This window comes from Catharus ustulatus, chromosome 5 (genome assembly GCF_009819885.2).
Source record: "Catharus ustulatus isolate bCatUst1 chromosome 5, bCatUst1.pri.v2, whole genome shotgun sequence".
NCBI classification, from domain to species: domain Eukaryota; kingdom Metazoa; phylum Chordata; class Aves; order Passeriformes; family Turdidae; genus Catharus; species Catharus ustulatus.
Window position 1 is genome coordinate 35,537,694 of NC_046225.1, and position 25,850 is coordinate 35,563,543.

At 42.4% G+C, this 25,850-nt stretch overlaps 1 protein-coding gene across 3 annotated transcripts in view; it reads right to left on the reverse strand.

Annotated features, from left to right (window-relative positions):
- Positions 1-24,657, reverse strand: part of SPOCK3 (SPARC (osteonectin), cwcv and kazal like domains proteoglycan 3) — a 188,933-nt gene extending 164,276 nt beyond the window's left edge. For all 3 annotated transcript variants that reach the window (XM_033059613.1, XM_033059612.1, XM_033059614.2), the window contains exons 1-2: positions 24,593-24,657; positions 24,266-24,436 (exon numbers count right to left, since the gene is read on the reverse strand). In XM_033059613.1, the coding sequence (XP_032915504.1) occupies positions 24,266-24,436 (171 nt within the window). In that variant the 5' untranslated portion in view covers positions 24,593-24,657. The remainder of the gene's footprint in view (positions 1-24,265; positions 24,437-24,592) is intronic.
- Positions 24,658-25,850: the final 1,193 nt, after the last annotated feature.

The window sequence follows — 25,850 nt, forward strand, 5'->3', positions numbered from 1 at the left end:
ACCTCCTATTTTAACATAAATTATATCAAGACTATTATATACACACTTGAGGAGTCTTAAGCTTGTCTTAAATGCTCTTTTAATCATAAACTGTCATGGAACAGAGATAACAATACCCAATCTCAACCATGTACTTTTCCCTAACTGTGCTCTTTTATTTTGGTACTTTGAGGTCAAGCTCCTCATCTATCCTTACCAGAAAAGGGGAGATGCAATAGCCTCAAGCAAATTAAATTACACCTCTAATAGTATTTGAACACGTCTCTTTTCCCTTAGGCTGCTTTTATCTTTGAGAACCTTGAAGAAATATATCAATAGGAAGATGCTGCTCCTATTTTGATGCTCAACAGGCAAATTATTTCAATATCATGTGCATACATAGCAGAGGATATGAACATCTCAAATAATGCTTTCACTCAGTTTGAAGTTTTAATCTCTCTCCAATCACTGTCAGAAACAGACAAAGAAAAACCCATCTCTCTCTTCTATTTTCAAGGTTTTGGGGTATGTACACTTATTTTCCTCTCTCAGTTTAATCCTTCTCTTTGCTTTTGATTTTTTACCTCAGAAGTGAGGTTAACAATGGCCAAAAACATACTTAACCAAATTTTCCTCCACAGATTAAGGACTCTTTCCTTCTCCCATGCCTACTTCAGAATAAAAATGAGTCAAAGAAAATGTGTACTGTGAAAATCAAAAAATAGCCAATTCTAACTTTTAGGGGCTCCTGAATTAAGTCCCAGCCGAAATATCAAAATCTCTGCAGCAGTATAGTTGATTTATGAACAGCATTAAGAAACAGAGTCCCTGATCTGCATGGGTTCTTTGATACTCATAAGCATTTGGAGAGCTCTGAAGCATTACTAAAAAAAAAAACCTGAAATGTGTCAAATACATTCTTTAAAAAAACCTCCCTTTTTCATTTGAATTAAAATTTAGTTACCAAGTCAAAAAAATTAGAACACCAATACTGAAATATTTTTTTAAGTTTCAGATTTAAAAATAAATAAGCTAAATATATTATGAACCTTTTTGACAATAGCAGTGATTTTCGGTCTTTTACAACTTATTTTTACAACATTGCCAGTGAACATTTTTTGGTTTCAGAAAGCAGCAGTAATACATATCCTGCTAGCCACAATACACACAATTGTTTAGTGGTTGTTGTTCAAAAATAAGCTCAATGGACCAACTCCTGCCTACAAGCAAGCTGGTCAACTGTTCCGCACTAAGTTTTCACTTGGAGGTGTTAAAAATGAGGTTTATACTAAGCTACTTCATACAAAGGCACATAAGCACTTTTATACAAAATGTGTAAAACACAGATCCATTCAAATCCTCTCTGCACAAATACAAATAACAAAACCATTAAAAGTGTGAGCATATATTGCTTTTTTAGGCATCGCTCAGAAAGAGGATAAACTTGCTTGCCTAATGCCCTGCATTACTAGAGCTATGCTATTTCTATATTATTACTCACTTGTTACACATCTCTTGAGAGCATTTTGTCACACAGATGCACCTTTAGTCTCTCCACAGGGAGATACCAGAAGGAACAGCTAAAGCATTTGCTCTCTATACCTACTTATTTTACATTAATCATCATATACATGTATCAGTTGTTGATAGCAATTTTGTAATCAGGACTCAAGTCACAAGATTGCTCCTACTTCAGAAAAATACTACCTGTTTCCGTAATGCTTCAACAAGAAAGTCAAAGATGTATTTCCATCACCAATAGAAAAAGTGCTCAGTAGAAATGAATACCCATAGGAGTGATAGATGCCCTGATGACAAATACTAAAATTCTTTATTATTTGATTTAAAAGTAAGATCTTCCATTTTCATTTGGAGAGAAAAGTTGTTCCAAGGTTCACTCTTTACTTGCTATAATTGATACAGCAAGGATAATATGCTATTGATTTATCCCAAACTGATCTAAGTCTTCCTAACATTCTTAACTTAAATGAAGTATTTCCATATGAGACAAAAGGTTTCAATTGTACATGACAAAATTAATAAGTCAGTAATTTTGCTAGAGTGCTTTTCAAGCAAAATAATGCAAACTTATAATTTTTGACTGCAAGAGAAAGAAAAAACCCAACAAAACCAAACAAATAAGAAAGTTTTTCATTTTCCTACTAACTTAATTTATGCTACATCATATATGGCAAGGTATACAATAAAAAGAACCTACACCACTCTTTCCTCAAGCTTAGCTCTATAATTAGATTACAGAAGATATACAGTAAATTCACGAATACAAGCCGCACTGAGTATAAGCCGCATCTCTGGGTGTTGGCAAATATTTCGTTCTTTGTCCATAAATAAGCCGCACCTGAATATAAGTCGTTCTGTCGTTCGCAGCGAGGACCCACGTGCAACAAAGTTGCCAAATACTAACAGAACCACGGCAGGGCGGGGGGTTTACTGGCTCAACTAAGGCTGTGCAGGCTCGGCCCGCTAGGGGCTGCTGACGGGGTCAGGTGGCCCAGCTCGGTGGTGCCGCTCGGGGCTGGCCGCCGCCTCTGGGTTCGCTCGCCCTGGCCCCGCTCCTGCCGCGGCGCTGGCTGGGCACGGAGAGCGCGCCCCGCTCACGCCGCAGCGTCGGCCAGGCACGGAGCACCCCCTGCTCCCGCCACGGCGGCGGAGGGCGGGGATAGAGCCCCCCCTCCCCTCCCCGAGCCACGGCAATGGCGGCGCGGGCCCCCCCACCTCCTCCCCGAGCCGCGGCAATGGCAGCGCAGGCTCCCCCCCTCCTCCCCGAGCCGCGGCAATGGCGGCGCGGGCTCCCCCCCTCCTCCCCGAGCCGCGGCAATGGCGGCGCGGGGTCCCCCTGTCTCTCCCCCGGGCTGCAGCAGAGGAGGGAAGAAGAGAGCTCTCCTGCCTCTCTCCCCGCCCCCCCATGCTGCCTGCAGGGAGCCAGGGCAACAGAGTAACACTTTGTAACAATCACGAAATGCCGGCAGGTGCTTGGCTCGGCACCCTGGTTGGCACGTCTGGGGTTGTAAATGTCAGAAAATTGTTCACATATTAGCCGCCCCCGAGTATTAGCCGCACTTCCGGGTTTCCACCAAAATTTTTGTCAAATTACTGCGGCTTGTATTCATGAAATTACTGTAAAATGAGCATCCGGCCTCATCTTTTTCTTCTTGTACTCTAAAAAAACGAGAAGTATATTCATGAATCAGTCCTATAGTAAACAGTCCAAGGAATTGTATACCAAAAAATTCCACCATGTGAATATGTACGCACACATTTAAAAAAAAATCTGTTCCTCCTGCAAACAGCCACTGCTGTTTTGTGCCTAAATAAATCTAGAACACCTAACATTGGCTTTAAAAATCCAGCTATGAAGAGATTAGCATACTGTTGCTATAATTTTTTACGTCAGTGAGAATATCCTTCTAGTGCTTGTTGCATATATATCAACATTTTATTTTCCTGTTTCCCCTAGAGAAGCATTCAGTTTCTTTTGTTCCATTAGTTATCTAATAAAGCAACATGAACGTAAACACAAGACACAAAGATATGAAAAACATTATTGCAGACCAATAAAAACAAACAGGAAAATATGTGAAGATGTAAAGTGTATGAAACTACTCCTTAAACCAGAAAGGAAACATTAAGCATAGTTACTTTCTCCTTTTAAATAGACTATGTATGCTAAAGATAAAGCATTATTCACCAAGCAACCAAATCTAAATGGTAACTTAAAAACAAGAAAACTAAATTTCATGTAGTAAATTGGGTTCATTTGGGCATTTTTAAAATAGAAGATAAGAATCACATACATCTCTAGATATAATCAATCACCAAAATCCAGCAAGAAATACGATGCCTACTATGAAACCACACTGCAGTATCACTTTGGTTCTAAATCAGTGATAAGGGGTAGCAAGGCACTGACAGAAACTACCAAGAAATGCACTAACCACAAATAAATTGCAGTATTGTGAAACAACTGTAAAAATTGGAAGTGCCTAACAGCACTCATACATCGCAGCAATATACTGCACATTTAGTTCTCATCAGGTATTTTAGAGGGTTTTTTTTGATAGTCTGATTGAGAAGAAAAATGGTGTGCTCTATCTTGAACTCACTAAAACCCATGAGAATCTTTCACATAGAAGCAGTACTTCTGGTGATTTTTTTTTCCTCACAGGTACTGCTGTGTAACAGTTAATACCACAAGTCCATGAGCACGCAACTAACTTTCCATACCACATTTCTCTAACTTCACTTCCTACAAAAAAAGACTGAATGAAGACAATTGACTGTTTACAGTTTCAAACATTTCAGCAAAAATCATCAGATCAGATGCTGAAAATAATTAATTTTACATTAAACAGTCCACATTTTATAAGAAAACTATACAGAAATCCCACTACATAAAGCTATTTTCTATCTACAAACTGAGTGCTTTCTCTGTATGTTCAATTTACAGTAATTTCACGACTATAAGGTGCACCCTTTTGACTAAAATTTTTCCCCGAACCCAGAAGTGCGCCTTATAGTCTGGTGCGCCTTATATAATGGACAAAGTTGTGAAATTCGCAAACCCGGAACTGTGAGCCGCAATGGGGGGGCAGTGCCGCAGGAGTGCTGAGTCGCAAGCGGGGGCGGGAGCGGGCAGCTGCAGCCAGCAGGAGCTGTGCGGGGAGGGAGGGAGCTGCCCCCCTGCCCCGGCTCTGGGGTGCGGGAAACAAGAAGCCGCCGGGCGGCGCCGAGCGCAGGGAGAATGAGGAGCCGCTGGGTGGCGGCGGCCGCAGCCCGGGCACAGGGGGATCGAGGAGCCATCGGGCAGCGCCAGGCATGGGGGGAATGAGAAGCCACTGGGCGGCGGCGGCACTGGCCCTGGCCCGGGGTAAACGAGGAGTCACCAGCGGCCGCAGCCCGGTCGTAGGGGGAAGGATCTGCCAGCGGTCGTGGCAGCCGAGTCGCAAGCCGAGCTGATCCAGCCAGTGCCGGGCAGGGGAAGCCAGGACCCGTGGCACGGGGAGGGCACCTGTGGCTGTGTTTAAAGGCTACGCCAATCTGTGAAAAATGTTTGCAAACTGAGTACCTGCCAGTAATTCGTTACTTTGTTGCATGCGGTGCAGCTCCTCACTGCAAAAAAAAAAGTGCGAGCCATGAGCCTAGCCACGAGGGGGGGTGGCACCATGGGAGCACTGAGCCGCGAGGGGGGGCAGGAGCGGGCAGCCCCCAGCCAGCAGGAGCCACACAGAGAGAGAGGGAGCGGGCAGCACTGCACTGCCCCGAGCCGCAAGCAGCCCCGAGCCGCTCTGAACCGCAGCAACCCCGAGGTGTGAGCCGTGGCCACCCCAAACCGCAGCAGCTGCGAGCCGTGGCCGCCCCGAGGCCCCGCCTCACCAGCCAGGGGTGGGTGGGAGTGCCGGGGCCTGCCCGCGCACAGGAAGGGTGCTTGGGGCTGTGTTTAAATGCTACACCAATCTGTTAAAATGTTTCCAATTTGAGCACATGCCAGTAAAACTCCACGATCGTGGGATTCCGTTACCAATTCGTTACTTTGTTGCGCGTGACATGGATCTTCACAGCAAAAAAAAAGTGCACTTTATAGTCCGGTACGCCTTATATGATCTACAAAGTTGAGAAATTTGCCGACTCGCGGGGGGTGTGCCTTATAGTCCGGTGCGCCTTATGGTCATGAAATTACTGCAAAAGCTACTTTCATCTTCTGCTGAAATCATCAATAGTCCTACAGAACTTGAAACAATTTCTTATTAACACAAAGCTTTCCCTAGATACTAAAAAAAAATACAAATCTATTTTAGGATAGTGTTTTCAAACTACAGCTCTAGCTGAATGCAAGCACATAAACTGTGGGAGTTGGCTGCCAAAAGACACCTGGCCCATAGTTCATGATATTCAAGTTACATTTCATATAGTAAGTGCTCCCCCAGGATATAAAAAATTGAGGTCATGCTCTTGATTTCTGCTGTTCTTGATTATTTATTGCTTATTCTTCAGCAAATTATTGTGAAAGATCTACAACAAAAACACATCTTCAGAAGAACAAGTTTACAAACAAGGCAAGTTTCTACAATTAACATACCGTAAACCAGTATGCAGTTTATAATCTGGTGCGGCTTATACATGGACAAAGACCTAAATGTTGCCAACACCTGGACGTGTGGCTTTTAGTCAGGTGCGGCTTGTAATCGTGTATTGTAATTTTGAAATCAAGGGGCTCTCAGGCAAAGATATGGGAATTAGGAACAACAGTTCTTTTCTAGGGAAGTTAAAATAGAAACACAGTACTACAAAGAAACAAACTCCAAACCCTGACAAAGTCAGACTACAACCTGACACCCCGTCAGGCAGGGTGTTGGTAGCAGTCCCATTAAATGGTGGTTGCAGTGCTCTTACAGTGACAGATGTGATTCAGTTGAAGCAGTGCTCCTGTAGAAGGTACAGTTTCCCTCCGGAGGTCCAGTGGTGATGTGGAGAAATACAGTTTTCCTCTGGAGTCCAGTGGAGAAAAGGGCTCCCTTAGTATCCCAAAACCTCTGTTTTTATCTTGGTAAGAAATGTTGGGCTCTTCCCCCTGGCTGGGGGGGAACTTCCAATGGGATGAAGTGATTTTCTCAGTCACACAGTGGGACTCAATAGGTCATTAGCAGAAAATTACTCCCTGGAGGAAGGACGGGTTGTAAAAAGATAAAGAACAATGCCCCACCTGGTTTCAATGGATGGCCCATTAACAGAATATCTCCCGCAGAGATAAGGATCACTGCCCCCACCCTCAACAGATGGTGATAGAATAGATACCTTTTAATTACACTATGTATCATAACCCAAGACAGTTGCCAACACCCAGACGTTTGGCTAATAATCAGGTGTGGCTTATATACGGACAAAGAACAAAAAGCTGCCGACACCCCGAAGTGCGGCTTATAATCAGGTGCGGCTTATAATCATGAAATTACTGTACATTAACTACTTAATATATTTTGGGTTTCTTGATGTATATACCTCTTGAATAAATTTTAAAATATTGGAAAGGATAATGTTTTCTCAGGATAGTTATATCTGAAAATAACATTCGAGAAATTAATCTACATGTTTTTACACACCTGATCTGATATTTGCTGGCACTAACATTATTTACTCCTGCACAGCAGATCCCTCCACAAATTCTATGCTTTGGATACTTATACTACATTAATAATGAGAAACTTAATTTAAAGGAAGGTTGCAAGTCTCAGTGGCCAAAAAACCCAGTGGTTTTAACATTTTCTTTAAAAAGAACCAAATCATTTACAACACTACAGTAGTTTGACAGTTTATCATATTTCCTTTTTTTGTGTGTCTGAAATGTGAATTAGGCTGTCAAAGTAACTGGTGCAACAATTATTCTTTCCAAAGTGGCAGAGCTTAACTTTCTGAAATGTCCAAGTAATACCGTCGTAGCAAGCCCACCAGTAAGGCATTATCTATGCCAGAAGCAAACAATTCAACCATTTTATCTATTAAAAAACAGCCCCACACTATTGGAATGAACAGCAAAAAATGAAACTGGCCAGGTAGCAATGACCTTAACACAAATTAATAATCTTACTTAACGGAATCACAAGTGATTTCACAGGAAGCTGGTTCACAGGTTTGCGTTAGCCACAGGCCTAAACTCTTTGCTGGACAGAACACAGAGCAATCAAGATTTGAGAAATTCAAATTCAGTAGGTAGAAATCAGTCCCAGTAGTGATTAACTAGGATAACTACACTGTCAGTTTGGTTCAAGTGAGAAATCCAGTGTCAGATCCCCTCTAAGACTGATATCAACCTATCCAAGCATTGGTCAATGGTACTGGACTAAAATTGAATCTTCAGAGTTAAATGCTATATTAACAAATCATTAAACCTGACCATTTCATCACTGATATTTCAGGATACACTTAACATGTTCAAACATCAATGGTTGTTATGAAAATTAAGACTTGGCAGTCATTCTTACTTTCATCACCTTACTAAGATTTAAGAAAACAAGCAAGCTATTTTTAGTGTAGTAAAATACAGACTCCTAGAAATTAACTGGGAATCTCATCTAGTAAAAGAATCAGATAAATTCCACTTCTCCAAACAAACACACACAGTAGGCTGCCTACAGAGGGTAACTAGAAATCCATGAGGTAAGAACTCTGGGTACTTAAACGCCTTTGGATGAATATTTGCTCACAAATTGTGCTGCTCCATTCTCAGAAGAAATCAGGAAACAACACTCATGTGATTTATAAACCAGCAATTTTTCTTTAGAAACCTTCTGAATTGCTCTTAAGTTTTCTCCCAAGAATACTGATTTAATTGCTGTGTGCAAGAAACTAAATAGAGAAAAAACAACATAAATTGAGCAGTGACAATAAGTTAGGTGAGAAACAATAAATCAAAGGACAATATGGAATAATTATTTCATATCTGTGGGGTTGTTTAACTTTAAAGCAAAAGTTAGCAGGGTGGTGCAATACTACTTCATATTTAGCAAAAGGCTTAAGTATTCTGATGTTTCATAAAACTTCACATATTTTCCTGAAACTTTTCTCAGAAAGCTAATATGCAATGTTTGAAGATTTCAGGATTCTTCCCTGTCCTACAAATCTACTTGGAAGCCAGTCATTAAAAATACCTGTTTGTAACACCTCAAGCCAAAAAACAGCTCAGAACAGCAATAGAGAGCAAAAGGACAATATGATGTCCTTAAATAATTTTATGCTGTTGGAGTGAAACTCTTAACCTCCTTTTAATCCTCTATAACATGATTACTTCTTGAATCTTTTTCCCAGTGAACAATCTACACATTTTATAGGACATTTTCTGTGCCAAACTGCCCTGGTTTGTAACAAAAATTAGGATGTAATTCCTTCTAAATTAAAAATAAAACAAAAAAAACCTCACCAAATAACAAAAATATGAAAACACCTGTATTTTGAAAAACAAGAAGGCATTATCTTAGAGTCACAGTCAAATTTCACAGAACAAACACAAAAGTGTAACAGATTCTTGTTACAGATATTTAACTTCAGCAAGCACACCATTCACTCATATCCTTCTTCAAGAAACTTAAACTTTCTTAAAGGAAAGAAGGAGGACTTCCAGACTTAACACAGTCTACTTGGAAGAAAGGACAAAAATACAATCAGAAACATTCTTCTAAATTCATGACCTAAGTGGTAAGATCTGGAATTCTGATCTGAATTGATATTCAAGTTTTTTAGGTAAGATGTTCTATTTCTGATACAATGCAACTGTACTGCCCAGCTTCCCACTAATCTAGGTTCAGGGAGGGCAGGGAGTTTACACGCTCACTAACTCTACCCCTCCAAGGACGGCTGGTACTGTTGACCTTCAGTTTCAGAGTTTATAGTCTCGTGCACTTAACTGTTTAAAACAGAAGTGATCTTGATGATTTAGTTCCAGGTTGAAAAAGGAGGAAGTTTTCTTCACCCATTTTTCCAATTCTGTCATACCAAATACCTAAAAATAAACTGGCGTAGAAAAGGCATAAAATCACTGGTTCTCGCCTGGAGAGTCCAAGCAACACTAACACTTGAGATGTTTATGGGATTGACCAGGGACTTGAACCTGGTGTAAAGGTTGAATAGAAAGGGATATTTATCACCGCGACCAATGTCAAAGAAATATCTACATGCATAATGTACTTGCTGCAAATCCCTACAGCTGACATAACAGCAATAAATTTTTTACTTCCATCTCATCCTACCCTCATTTTTAATTTTCTGGTGAATGTCATAAAAGGAAAGGGACATAAAATACTTTGATTTCAGTGAAAATATTTAAACATGAACAACCCTTTGTGTTGCCTATTCAAGGGAAATAACAAATAGCTTTGCGGATTTCTAAATAAAGATGAGGAAAAATACAAATGTTAGGAACATCAAATAACTGAGTAATTTTTTAAGAAAATAAATCTCAGACAGCTATAACAGAACTTCACTTAAGATGAGCAAAATAAGCAGAATATACCATAATATGAAGAGAGATTAAACACACACTTCAAAAAAATTAGTTCTATTTATACAATGGTATATCTTACCCAAACTTGGTTTTGACTTTTTCTACCTACAGATTTGTACCTTACTTGGGACATTTGAGAATTAATAATGCCAGATGATAAATCTACGCTAGCACCAGATGAAAGAAACAACTACTGTATAAATCCATCCCAGTACTTTGTTTTGCCATCAACCCTGCGATTTCCCACAGAATTAAGCTATGCAACAGATGCTTTAATACCTCTGACAACACAGGTTACTTAGCTTTAGTTTTTAACAATATTATTATCTATATAAATGGCCTTTCTGATACAGGATGAAAGTCTTGCCTCAGAAATATTTTCTTCCTATACACTGTGAAGCTTTTTTATTGCTTGTCTGACTTCATTTGCTTCTACTTCATTATTGTCACCCTCCAATTCACTTGACTTTCTGTTCTGTTTTGCACAGTGCAGCGAAAGGGGAAAGCAGAGTGATCATGCAATCTGCAATTCACTGTAGGAGCTGGGCATGCAAAGGCAGCACAGAGGCACCTACCTTACAACTCCATGAAGCAACGCAGTGAATGAATCAGACAGACTTTAAATACACAAACAGATATCCTTCAAGATGAAGCCAAAATGAAATACTTTGATCCAGGTCAGTGAAACCAAAGATTATTCTGTACCCGCACCTCAAAAATAGCTGAAGAGGGGAGGCAGGGGGAAGAGTTGCAGAATAACAACTTATTCAGGAAAATAATTTATTGAAAATGAAAATAAAATCTCCAGTCAAATGTAGTAACTTAAAAAAATAAAGAAAACATATTTTCATTGTACTCCATAAGTTGCAAAGAACTTGTAATTCTCCTATACCTAATAAAGCAAAAAGAAAAAAAAGAAACAAAAAAAAGAACAACAAAAAAACCAAAACACTTTACACCACTAGAGAGCATTTTCACCAGTTGAGAGCTTTTTCCAATGAAAAGAAGTTATTGGATGGATGACTTAGTTTGTTCTCCAGTTCAAGTTTGTTTTCTTTCCATCTTTCAAAGACACAATATATATCCAGAAGTCTGTTTTGTAGACTTAATGGTCAAATGATGATTGAAAATAAGCAGACTGGCATAATTCCACTTCTCGCAAACATCAGTGAATTATCCTCAATGACCTCAATTACACAAGACTCGCTGCAAACCAGGTTCAGATCCAGTCTAATACAGCATCATCCCAGAGAAACCTATAGTGAAGATTTGATAAAGTGGAAAAAGTAATCCTAAATCTTCAAGCAAAAAACTCCTTAAAAATACACTATTTGAACAACTTTAACAATTCAGACGTTATAGGGTTGACTGACTACACATCACTTTGAAATTATAATTAATTCAGCATTATGAAGATTATTTTCTTCTTTTCCCTTCTTTTTCCTTCAATCAACCACTTCTCTTGATCAACACGGGACATAAAATAATACATACCATATCTTTTGTTTCATCCCTATGTTTGATTACTCTTGGCAGGTTTTTTGGTCTAATGAGCAAGCTGTTTGGCAACAGCTACATTAGTCAAAACAACTGAAAAACTCTGTCAAATCTGAAAATACATCTAATTCATTTTCAAATTTAATTTGTTTTATTGCAGTATAAATGAATGATGCACATTGGCATATTTTAACTCAGTTGCATAAATACTGTGAAAAAATTTACAGCTCTAGAAATTTTGGCTTCAACTAGTACTTTTCCCAGTAATTCAAGAAACCATCTTTCTGATATAACTAAGCAAGAATAGGTTCTGCGTGTGTGGGAATTAGGCATGTACAAATTACTAACCTTTATCTCCATTAGAATAAAAACCATAGATGTCTGTAGAAGCAGCAGCACTAAACAGATATTACTAACCAGATTAATTTTTTATTATTAATAATGTTTGACAGCAATTAACAATATTTTAGGGAAAAGATTTCCTAACATTTATGGTGTTGAATAGTCCAACTACACTCAAATTGGGCTAGAAAGCCACAGTCCAATTTTTAAAAAATTCAAGATCCCCTTACTTTCCAGCTAAACGAGTATCTGTTTGACAAGAAAGATCTTTTTAAAACCTTAACTATGTAAGATGCCATCACATTTTACAATCAGATAAGCACTGTTAGAATCAAACATCAGCTTTGCTTCACAGAATAATTTCTCACATTTTCTTTAGGTATTATTTTTAGAACTTCTCCCACATTTCCTGGAGAAGCTGGAGTTCAAACAAACATTTTCTTGACAATCTCTACATGTTTGTAGCAATACTCGCCTTGTTCTTATATGATATTTATAGGAATGTAAAAAAGAAGGTGTAGTTCTTCCAGTCAGTGAGCTGAAACTATTGCATGTAACTGCCTCACAAACCTGAGACATGAATTCAGAATTATTATTTCATTCTGCACACCACATTGTTAAATTCATGGCAACTTCAGTATATATCCAAAAATCATCTGCGCTCAACGGGATATCAAATGGTAAGATAAACTGCAGACATGGTAAGGTTAGAGCAATAAAATACTTCTTATATTCTGTGAAGCATTTTGCTCCTCAGAATGAGGGACAGCACAAAATCACTTTACATTTTTATTGATCTGAGGTACCAGTTAGCATAAGCATGTGTGTGCCCTCACACACACAGCCTCATTCACTTATTAAAAAAAAAAACAAAAAACACCAACAACAACAAACCAAGCAGCTCAACTTTTCCATGTGCTAGACATCAAATACTCTATAATATTAGTACTTTAAAACCTTTTGTGGGAAAAATGTTGTCTTCCAATGAGTTATGTTACTCAAAAATGTCTTCTATTTACAGAAGCTGTGCTACAACCCAAATCTAGAAAACTTGGAGAAAAAAACATAGTTTCATACACCCTAAGAAACTATCATTTTTATTTAAGAATGAAAAAAAGGAAAGAGAGGAATTGTAAACATTCAGCATATGTAAAAAGCATGCAAATACAGAAGAGTATGGTAGCTTTTGTCAAAACCACAGTTCCACCACTGTGTAGAACCCAGTTTATAAATCCACAATCAGTCCCAGAGAAGAGCACTGAAATGTCTTGAGGTTTTATATGTCTATATTATTCACTTAGTATGAACCTACATAGTTAATTCTACTTCTGCATATCCCTCCCTCTCCATCTTACTGAGACTACACCGGCAGATCTCAGAGAAACCTTGTGATTCATAATCATGTTACACTTAACTTGGCTAAGACATTACTTACAGTAACTACAAGGCAGTTTTGGGCATATATCCCTGCATGCCGTGAGAGGAGCCCACGAATATCAGCAGACTTCACAGGTGGAACCAATTGCCTTTTTTGCTAACGTAACAGTTTTTTTCTTAACAGTGTAAAGAAATTCTGTCCATTCATGCCTCAAGCACCAGAGCTCACCAAAACAGGACCTTGTAACTGCCTACCAAGAAGTCCTGACTAAAGTTAAGTAGATACACCTGTAAAAGGAAGCACATGTATGAAAAACTGAAGTTTAACAGTTTATGAGGGAAATGCTAGATTAAGATTTAGAAAAATAGTTATACACTTAGTGTGCTTTAATCCAGTTCACATATGAAATATCGTGCACTAATACAGTGAGCAATCTGACAGTGCTTTGCTGGCTTTGTAAAGTAGGAGCTCTTCACATTCGTGTTTTTTGTTCCCAGATATTGGAAACAAGACTGCCTACCTATTTCTTAATACACTGAAAGACTTGAATACCAGATTAAGACAACAAGTATGTATCCTGGTGATTATCTTAATGAAAATTCTGAAGCCATTTATCTATCTTGTTTAAGATTTGAATTGGCTTGCGTTCCAACATCAGCTGTGATTTTTCAAATAAAAGCAATTGGTTTTTATTGACAACACACACAAGAAGATTCTATGAAGACGGTAAACAGAAATCCTTTTAAACAGCAAATTAGCATAAGAAAAATCAAGCACTCATTTCAGTCATTTCATATTCGGGCCAAAGAAGAAAACACCTCCCGATCAGACCAATATGAATTTAAATGGTATTCTTCCTTATTCTTCTGCAAAACAGCATAAATCTTTTGCCTAGATGATCTGGAAATACTGCAGCTAATTAATTTCCTCACAGTGCAGGCCTTAGAGAGCAAACCTTAATCTGTGCCAGTAGCACACAAAGATTCCCGAAACGTGAAATGCTTTTGCCAAAGTAGAATTTTTGGGCATAATATAATCTGTCAGGATATAAATAAGACACTGTACACAGGCAAGTATCTTGTCAAATCCCATGGTCAACTCTGGCCCTAAACTTTATGAATACAAAGAGTTCTCAGAATTTGACATGGACTTTCTAAATCTGACCAAAGTGGTTAACTTACTCTGTTTGCAAAAGGCTAGAAGGCCACTTTTTACAATGGATTCTTGTCAATGCTCCTCTACCTACCAATCAATTGTTTTCACTTCTAAGAACCATTGCTTGGGTTTTCTTCTAAAGTGATGTTCCAGTCACCAACACAAGTCTTGCAAAATCCTCAAACACATATGCACCATTAAATATCGATCCCCACACTCTTCATATTAATAGCTTCCCTCTGGTTTAATGAATGGCTGGTGAAACACAGACCGTTTTTCACATGCAGTAGCATATAACAAGGAGTACAGTAAATTCACGAACACAAGCCGCACTGAGTATAAGCCGCATCTCTGGGTGTTGGTAAACATTTCGGTTTTTGTCCATAAATAAGCCGCACCCGAATATAAGCCGCTCTGTCGTTCGCAGCGAGGACCCGCGTGCAATTAGTAACAGAACCGCGGGAGGGCGGGGTTTACTGGCTGAGCTACGGCTGTGCAGGCTCAGCCCGCTAGGGGCTGCCGACGGGGCCAAGTGGCCCAGCCCAGTGCTGCCGCTCAGGGCCGGCCGTCGCTGCCACTGGGCTCGGTCACCCCGGGTCGGTGCTGCCCCGCGGTGGCAGGCAGGGACGGAGCTTCCCCCGCTCCTACGGCAGTGGCGGCGGGCAGGGACGGACCTTTCCCGCGCCCGTGGCGCCGGCGGCGGGCGCGGACAAAGCACCCCGCCTCCTCCCCGAGCCGCGGCAATGGCTGCGTGCACTTCCCCCCCCACCGCGGGCCGCAGCAATGGCGGCGCGGGGCTCCCGTCGGCTCCCGGAGCCGCGGCAATGGCGGCGCCCCCCCCACGTCCTCCCCGGGCCGCGGCAATGCCGGCGCAGGGCCCGCGTTGGCTCCCCGGGCCGCGGCAATGGCGGCGCGCCCCACCCCCCGTCCTCCTCAGGCCGCGGTAATGGCGGCGCCTCCCCCCACGTCGGCTCCCCGGGCCACGGCAATGGCGGTGCGCACTTACCCCCCCACCCCAGGCCGTGGCAATGGCTGCGCGGGGCTCCCGTCGGCTCCCGGAGCCGCGGCAATGGCGGCGCGCCCCCCCCCCCCATCCTCCCCGGGCCGTGGCAATGGCGGCGCACCCCCCCCCGTCGTCCCCGAGCCGCGGCAATGGCGGCGCCCCCCCCCCCATCCTCCCCGGGCCGCGGCAATGGCTGCGCGGGGCTCCCGTCGGCTCCCAGAGCCGCGGCAATGGCGGCCCGCCCCCCCCCCCCCGGTCCTCCCCGGGCCGTGGCAATGGCGGCGCGCCCCCCCCCTGTCATCCCCAGGCCGCGGCAATGGCGGCGCCCTCCCCACGTCCTCCCCGGGCCGCGGCAATGGCGGCGCAGGGCCCCCGTCGGCTCCCTGGGCCGCGGCAATGGCGGCACAGGGCCCCCATCGGCTCCCCGGGCTGCGGCAATGGCAGCGCGCCCCTCCCCCCGTCCTCCCCGAACCGCGGCAGAGGAGGAAAGAGAGCTCTCCCGCCTCTCTCCCCGCCCCCCGTGCTGCCTGCAGGGAGCCAGGGCAACACAGTAACACTGTAACAATCGTGGAATGCCGGCTTTTACTGGCCAGTGCTTGGCTCGGTGCCCTGGCTGGCACGTCTGGGGTTGTAAATGTCAGAAAATTATTCACATATTAGCCGCCCCCGACTATTAGCCGCACTTCCGGGTTTCCACCAAAATTTTTGTCAAATTGCTGCGGTTTGTATTCATGAAATTACTGTAAATTCTGTACTTCTCACTGCTATGCTACAAAGATTTAACAACTGGAATGAACTTCATCATCAAGACTAAGGTCAAAAGTGTCAAAGGAGTTTGTTTTCAGTTGCATGTAGGACCCGGTGTAAGTGCAGTACATAAAATTGTTTGACGACTTGCAGGCTTTTTTAGAGAGAGAACTGAGTAAGATGCAAACTGACAGTCTTCTGAATCAATGACTGTGTATCACATGAGAAAATAAAAAATTAGTTCGTAAGAATTTTCTGCAGCAAAATAATAGTAAAACTTTTTGGAAGTGGTAAAATACCAAAAAGTTTGAATTATTTCAATCTTTTAAACCCATTCTCCTATTCAGTTCTGTTAAAGCAGATAGTAACAGAACAGTGAAATCACATTTCCATCGTAACGTGAAAGTTTTTCATGGGTTATAATTTCATTCTATCTCTCCTTGTGTCCAAGGTTGCTACCTTAAACTTCACCACCTTTTTTAGGTACATCATTCATTCCTACATAATTTTCCCTACTGTCATCTATCAGTGTGAAATAGGAAAGAAGTGAAAAACGACTAAAAAAAAAAATCTAACAAATAACTGAAGACTGTTCAAATTAGGTAAGAATGCCCAGTGAAGTGATCACTGATATAACTAGTCACTAACTTTTCTCTTTCAGAAATCAAATTTCAATAAATATGAAAATTACAAAAACTTTTAATGCAATCCCCTATGGCAGCATTTACAAGTATTGCCTCCATAGTACCTGTTTCTAAAGCAAACAGGCAAGATTTTTAGCATTAAGCATAGTGGGACTTACAGATGCAGAAAAAGAAATGCTCTATGGTTACTAAGACATTTAAATATGTCAAGACAAACAGGATAATAGAAAAAGAAGCAATGGAAGAAACACCATTCCAAACTCATTATCAAAAATTCTAAAAATGTCTACATTAGAAGTATTAATACGAAACAAAACTACAGCTATTTTACTAAAGTACTTTTTCAATACTGACAGAAAAGTGATAGAAATACCTCAGTTAGAATAAAAGCTTCCTATGCTGGAATCCATGGGAGTTGCTCTAAAGCTAGGCTCCAAAAAAAGTAACCAGCTGCTGAAAGATTTTCTTATTTCCTTCAGCATATCTTCCGGGGAAGGGAGGAGGGACAACACAGGCACACCAGGAGTCATGACAACATGGACATAACACAGAAACACACGACTGCTTCAACTCAGTCGTAAGAGTCACACTCAGCAACTGGTCAACACTTGCAAACATCCTAATCCAAGCTATTATTTCTCTTTTCTGCAGACAGTTACATCAAATGCTTCAATTATCACGAACTAATAGAAGCAGAGAAGAGAGGAAGAAAGGATTAATGGCATCAGTCTAAAAATATTCTAATTCTGCTCAATCCACTGCTTTCTACATTCTGCCACCCCTTACAAAACCTCTTAGGCATCTTTCCATTCTGATGGTAAAGCCAAGATAGTCCATGCAGCTTCTGTTACTGTTACCATCTATTTGTGTATTACAAAGCTATTTATACTACACTATAATAAGCACAGATGGCTAAAGTCAATCTCAATAAGATTTAATGGAAAGACAAGAGAAGACTGGGTATCCATATCCACTAAATAACCTACACCATATAAAATAAAGATTATTCTTCAGAGAAAGGAGATAAAGATAAGATGAAACAATGTTATCAGCTTTACTTTAGATTATGAGGGCAGTCTAAGGAAAAGCACATTACCATTTACTTAACTTCTAAATGGTAGCTATATAAAGAGCTTCCAAGTTAATGCCTTCCAAGAGACATTTAAGAGTTCAGTGTTAACAATAGTTTGAGATTCATAGACCTGGCCTTTTCTGAGAAAAAAGTATTTGGCACTAGAAACAGGCAGCAAAAACAGACTATAGGAAAAGTAATCATGTGAAAGAAAAAAAGGAATCCATACTTGAGAATTAATTAAAAGCAAATATAAAAATTAGGAGCCTTTGTCTATAGTACAGAAGACAGGAAAAATTAAGATTTACATTACTCTTTCCCATTACATATTATTAGCATTCAATCTAGAAGTTATGAACAATTCAATAGCTTCTTAAAAGTCTTTAATTAATTAAAATTAATACTAATTTCTAACATTTTCCCATATTTTACAGTTTAAAAAAGAGCAGTCAAGTCCTTATTACTTTCATTTCAAAGGCAGTAATTACAGGTGAAGGTACAAAATATTTATTATTTCTGTCTGACCTCCTATTCTTCAAAATTTTTCCTCCATCACATTAATAAAACTCAGTTCATACAAAGTAAGTGATGGAAAAAAGTGACTTACACTACTTCGGAAGGGCCTGCTAGTTTCAGTTAACAGACTGGCATGTGGAAAAGATTCAAAGCCCTATTTGCAAAAGTAACTTTACGTTATTACATGACCTTCGTTTAATTTAGGCTTAAGGCAACATAAAGAAGCAGCTCATCTTCCATGTTTTGCAATTCCTTTTTCTCCTGACGTCATGATCATGACATAAGTATGTTGGAAGAGAGCTGCCATACCCAATAATAAGGTTGTTTTCCCTGAACCATAAAAAGTACTGGAGAAATAAGACCACCAAACCTTTTTCACAACTAATGAGTTAACATGAGTTGGAAAAAAGACCATGAGTGCTACACTATCCAACCCTAAATAGTGACTTTCTCTAAAGCACATTTAGGATCCTCCATAAATTAGGAGGGCTTCTTGTCCATTGCAAAAATCGCTTTGAACAGAAGTCCTCTTCCTCCCCCAGTAAAGCTACTGGTACTCCACTCTGGAAGCATGAAAACCTTGCGAATATTTACATGGTAATCGCACAATGAAGTGCAAAGAACTTGTAATGAATCCCTTTTAAAAGAGCCTTTGGCTTGCTCAATTGAGCAAAGATGGAGTTGTGATTCACACAGAGACGATCTGCTCACAACAGTAATGACAGTTGGCATGGAGCTTAACTGAGGGGCCATACTTGTTTTTGAGAAGCCTTAATAATTAGGAAATAATTAATGCTGGCTCTTAATGAATGGGTATGGAGACCTAATATTCGATTTATCTCCTTTCCAAACACAGAGTTTTAGTCTTCACTAACATTGAAAAAACACACTCTTTGAATACTTCCAAAAGACTCCTCTGGGAAGCCAACACAAGCTGCCCAAACTTGTCACATCTTGTAGAAGGCAATACATTTGACAGTCAGTGTGAGACACTTCACAGTAAAGCAGAGTAAAAAGGAGTGCACTACCAGTGCAAACTTCCTGTTTTACTGTCTTTTCAATTTTCTTCTACCATCTTTACCCTTGATAACTATATTAATATGGTGAGATGATAGCTAACACTGTAGTATGATGCAGCTGGTTACAATGATCAAACAACCCTATTATTTCATAGCAATGCTATGAGACAGTTGAGTTGCGGCGTTCATTTATCAACCTTAATTTGAAAATACAGCAATCACTTAAATTATGACCTCTGAAAAGAAAAAGTATGCATCACCAACAAGCAAGTTAGAACCCAAAATCTCTCTTCCAGCAGCAAATAAAATTTGCCATATAAAATACAGTCTTTTTAATGAGCACAAATGCACAATACACTTTACAAATATCAATTACTAAAATAAGCTACACTATAGAATCCTGCTTCACTTTAAAGAAAAGAAAAGAAAGTCTGAAAGATTTTCAGATAGTAATACAGCAGACAACTATGGTTGTATACAATTTTGTCCAACTGACTATAAAGATGATATAAAAAGACAAAATTATTTTAAATTAAAAAGGCACTGTATTTTGCTCTAGGATTAAAAACATCACCACTATTTGGAAAGTAATCAGAAAGAAAAAATAATTCCTATATTCTGGTACTCTGTTTTTCTCAACACATTTACAGCATTATGAGTAATGAAGGTTTGCTAGATAAGATTTAGGATGTTCAGACTAGGAGGGTATAAATGTACAGTAATTTCACGATTATAAGCCGCACCATTTTGACTAAAATTCTGGTCCGAACCCAAAGTGCGGCTTATAATCAGGTGCGGTTTATATACGGACAAAGAACAAAATGTTGCTGTTTTAGTTTGGAGGACAGGTGTCTGCTGAGAAAGGCAGGAGCTTCTCTTTGAAATGGAGAATGTAAACCCCCTCCCTCCAAATTATTATAATTTTGAAATCAATGGGTTTTCAGGCAAAAATATGGGAATTAAGAAGAACAGTTCTTTTCTAGGGAAATTAAAATAGAAATACAGTGCTACAAAGAAACAAACTCCAAACCCTGACAAAGTCAGAGTACAACCTGACACCCCCATCAGGCAGGGTGTTGGTAGCAGTCCCATTAAATGGTGGCTGCATCCTCCTGTAGTGACAGATGTGGTTCAGTTGAAGCAGTGGTTCTGCAGAAGGTGCAGTTTCCCTCCGGAGGTCCAGTGGTGATGTGGAGAAATCCAGTTTTCCTCTGGAGTCCAGTGGAGAAAGGGGCTCCCTTAGTGTCCCAAAACCTCTGTTTTATCTTGGTAAGAAATGTTGGGCTCTTCCCCCTGGCTGGAGCAACTTCCAATGGGATGAAGTAATTTTATCAGTCACACAGTGGGACTCAATGGGCCATTAGTAGAAAATGACTCGCTGGAGGAAGGATGGGTTGTGAAAAGATAAAGAACAATGCCCCACCTGGTTTCAACGGATGGCCCATTAGCAGAGTATCTCCCACGGAGACCAGGATCACTGCCCCCACCCTCAACAGATAGTGATAGCATAGATACCTTTTATCACACTCTGTATTGTAACGTGGGGCTTATAATCAGGTGCGGCTTATATATGGACAAAGAACGAAAAGTTGCTGGCACCCAGAGATGCGGCTTATACTCAGTGCGGCTTATAATTGTGAAATTACTATAATGCCATTTCTTGATCACATTTTTCAAAAAAGGATACTCTTTATTTCAGACAAATTGTGGTATATGTATATATATCAAATGTTTAGTGCTATCATCATAGATAAAACCATTAACACGAAACATCACCAATATAACAAAATATGAATGAAGAAGATACCCCTAACAGCATCTACTGAAAAGCCTCAGCTCCCAAGCCTGAAATAAAGAGGATACATTCCCATGGGCTAGAATCTCCCAGCATCGTGACACCACTGGCTGCTGAAGCAGCCTAACCAGGCAACTTGGAAAACCTTAACAAACGCATCAACCCTGAGTCTTATTTTAGTGACAGATGTGAATAGTTACAGCTGCTCAGCAACTGGACTGCAGCAGCACTAAGACGGGGTGGAAAACTCTTCCTCCCCCACACTTCAGGCAAAAAATAAACGTACCCTAGTATAGAACTCAAAATGTTTGACTTGCACATACAACTTAAGGGAGTTGATATTTGACAAATCCCATCCCCTACCTTTTAGACGGAAAGTGTCCTATTTAAAAACAAGACCATTCTCAATTTTTGCACAAGAAAAAGAAATGGGAAGGTAGGTAGCCTCAAACACACATGTAGTTTCCCTACTGTTACATGTTAAGGCACCTAGACCTACTGCATTAATTCCAACAGATTTGTGAGCATGATCAAGACCTTTCAAAATAATTGAAGAGTCAGTTACAGTTCTGCCTGTAAAAAGTACTGAAAAAATCTTAGCTAATAATCTCATATTAGTAACAATTGCTGACAAAACTGACATTTTAGAGGATCTTAAGGGAGATAGGTTTGAGGGTTGGCTTGGTTTTTTTGGTTTTTTATAAATAAAGTATCATATCCTGGTTTATCAGGTTTGTAAGGGTTCCCTTGCTGAATGACTGCGTTCTTTCTTACTGTGATCTAAAACTCTTAAGAAACTGAGTCAATGAGCCAGAAGTCAGGGTCATTATCTTTCACATTAATCAGTCCTGTCAGTTAAGTCTTAAGTTAAGCCTTTAAATACTTATTTTCACACCAGAATTCCATCTCACCCTAACATCTGTAGGGTATTTAAGCCTGCAAAAAATACCCTACTCTGACCAGGGAATTAAATTACAAACACAGGCCTTGCACTCCTTGATTTTATCTCTACAAGACAGCTACCCCTACATATGTTTCAAATGCCACTGTCCTGTTCCTTAACAGGATGCCACGTCTGAATCACTGATCACATTGCTAATCATAATTTCAAAACCAACAAATTACAGTCATGCAAGTAAATTTACTAATTATATAAAAAATGTAGGATAGTAAAACTTCTCCACCATGTTATATTTAAATATGATAATTGATAAGTGTTCTTACAAGGTATTTTTGTAATGCATTCTTGTATAGCTAGATTAACACAATTTTGGGGGGGTTCTTACAGTTAAACTACCTATGCTTTAAAAGGAGAGCCTTGTAAAATTAAATAAATATTCCAGACCGGGTACCAATCAATAGCACATAAGCATTCTGCACAAGAAATAAAAGCATACTCTTCACCGAAGCACCAGCCTTATAAAACTTACACAGAGTAAAAATAAGCCAGTATATTTGCAAATTGCCTCAGAAGAATCAGTATGCAGTACTTCCTCAAAGCAGTCACTCTTCAAACCCCTGGGGACACCTACTTGCCACAGAATAAATTATCTGGCTAATATCCAATATTACAGTACATGTCAGTGGGCACCCAGGAGACAGGCATAAGAGTGCACTTAGCTTCCTCAGCCTTGCAGGTTAGTCCTTACATAAATGACTTTGCCCAATTACAAAACATAACTGATGTACGTATTTTGGAGTTTTCTAGCAGCAGCCTTTAATCCTAGAACATTTCTGTGGCACCAGATTTTTACTTGTCCTTTTTCTTTCCAAACTCACAGGTCCCAATGCACAGCATACTGAACAGGTATTTTTCACATGAACCTAAACTCTTTCTTTTAAGATATTCAAGGCAAACAAAAATATCTGACTACTGATTGGAAGTGCTCCCAAACACCAGAATTACTCTGTTTAATAAAAACTATTGGGGAAAATAAGTTCTCCCACAACTCTAGTAGGTCTTTCCTAGTTGGTTAAGATAAATAGCCAAGTTTGCATCCCACATGCAACACAGACATAAAGCTAGAAAACACATGCATCACAAGACACTGCAGGTCTCAGAAAAATAAGAGACTTCTTGGAGACATTTACTTCAGTTTGCTACAGCAAACTGCAGTCACCAGCAGGCTGTAGAACAAGAACAAACCTGTTGCCTCTGAAGCTGCAAACCAAATCAATGCTTTACATCAAATCAAACAAATCCAGTAGGTTAAACAGTAAAGAAAACAGAAAATTATTTTGCATGTATGGAATTCGGATTTTTAAAAGAGACGCCAAGGGACGCAGGACACTGGATGATCAAAGAAAATCTTTTCCACTGAAAGAAATGTGAGCGTCTTTTGAAAATAGGTTGTCTTTCACTCAACTTGCAGCAAATGCAGCCCGAACTAGGCGCACAGACGAAGTACGTTGAGGACAGAGCCACCTTACAGCGGCAGGTTTCGTAACTGAGGAGATTCGGGTCAGGCTGGGGTTGCCGCTCCCGGGCTCCGAGCAGGCGCTCGGACACCGAGCACCGCCGCGCTGGAGCCCCGCGCCTGACACCGCAACCCCGGCCGTGAGCGCTGCCCTTCTCCCCCGCCCTCCCTGACCGCTCTTCTGACAGGGCACGGCGAGACGCGGCCGTGCAGCCCGGTGCCGCTGCCAGGTGCCCGGGGAGGAGGAGGGGAGGGGGTTCTGTCCCGGGCGGCACTGGCGGAGCGGCGGCGGGCGAACCCCCGCCCCGGCCTCGCGCCCCCAAAGCATCCCTTCCCGCAGCGGGGCGGGAAACGGGAGGAGGCAGGACAAACGCGGCGCTCCCCCTCCACCGCCTGGCGCCCCGCAGGGCGAGAAGCGGCTCCCGCGGCCCGGCCCGTGGGCCCCGAAGGTGCGGGCCGGGCGGTCCTGGCCGCTCGCGGCGGCAGCGCACCGGGAGCTGCCGGCGGGACCCCCATCCTCCTCGCCGAGCCGCCGCAGGCAATTAATTAAGAATTAATATTCGGGGAGAAGGGGGAAAGTGAGGTTGTACCCCAGCCCCCGCTCCCCAAGGGATGCCCTACACCCTGCAGGAACTGAACCAGCGGGAGCGGGCTGGGCGCGGCTGGCAGGGTCGAAGGGCTGAACTTACGTCTCGGAATTTGTTCCACTGCCCGACCTCCTTGTCGTACTGAGAGACGGTCGTGAGCCATTGTTTATCGTCCAGAAAATTGCCGCTGTCCGGTCTGCCCCCGGCCGCCGCCGCCGGGCTGCACCAGGCTGCCGCACACACGCACACCAAGGCTGCCGCTGCCGCGAGCATCTGGGCGAGAGGAGACACGGGCAGGGGGTTACCCACAGCGGAGCCGAACCGGCCAGGGGCTGCCGGCGGAGGACAGGGCAGCCGCCCGCGGCGGGCGCCCTCGCCCGCCTGAGACCGGCGGGGGAAAGGGGAAGGGGAGGCAGCCCAGCCCGTCACCTTGCTGCGAGCCCCGCACCCGCGCTCCTCGCCGCGGCCGGAAAGGCGGCCCCGCGCCCGCTCGCTCCCCGCACGCGCCGCCGTCTGCGGCCGCCCGTCCGTCCGCCCCGCTCCCGCGCCGCGCGCACCGCGCGCACCGCCCGCCCCTCGCTCCGCCCCGCCCCCGCCCCGCGCCGCGCGCCTCGCGCCGCATCGGGAGGGGCGCGCGCCCGCCGCTCCCGCCCGGAGCCGGGCACCCCGGGAACCGCGCGGGGCCGAGAGCCCCGCACAACCCCGGCACAGCTCCGCCGAGCCCCGCCCGAGCCCGCAGCAGCCCCGCGGTGCCGCTGGAACTTCGCCACAGCTGCGTTGGCGCCTCGCACCCCGAGTAAGATCGGCCGAAGCCCCTAGGCGGACATGGTCCTTCAAAAGCCAGTCATGTCAAGATAGAACGTCCCGCGCCTTCGGGACAAGGAGAGACACAAGCTGGCAGATCGCCCTGAGCGCTGATGGAGGCACGTTGTGATGCCGCCTGCCCGTGTTATCCCTTTTGTAAGGATCGTGCCCTCTTCCCTCTATTTCTGGCTTTTGTCTTTTAAACAGTAACAGCGTCTTAACTCAAAGTCTTCAATGACATTTGGTTGCTTTCCCGAATTAGTTAAATTTAATTTAGAATTGAGCAAGGTGCATAAATAGTTCAATTACCTTTCCAGCACAGCCACCTCCATATTTAAGTTCTATGTGCCATGCTGTTGACCTAATTAATCTAATTTTTAATGTTAGCTTTATTCTCTAGAGTAACACTTTGCTTTTTAGGTTCGTGTTAGCTGCGTGTTACAAGGTTTCTGTGGAGGGAGCGGGGCAGGGTCTGCGGGGTGGCCCCTGTGGGAAGAGGTATGGGACTCTCCCATTTTGGGAACAGCTGGCTCCTACCTGCTCCACAGCGGAGACATTGCGGCCACAGCTAAGCCCTTCGGCAAAGCTGGCGGTGCCTCTGTGAAAGCAGAGCTAAGAAAGGGCAGAAAATGCTGTGCGAGAGAGGAAGTGGGAACAGAAACGGTGAGGAAACAAGACGAACGCCGCGGCCAGAGAGAGATGAGAAGGTGCTCTCCATGGCAGAGGCTGCAGACCCTGGAAGACTCATGCCAGAGCAGAGCGATATCCCCAGAGAAACTGTGGCAAGCCCAGACCAGAGCTCATTTTCCTGAAGAAATCCAGCCAATGGGAAAGCCAGAGCAGAGGAAAAGTGTGAGAAGGAATGAGCAGTGAAGAGAAATTG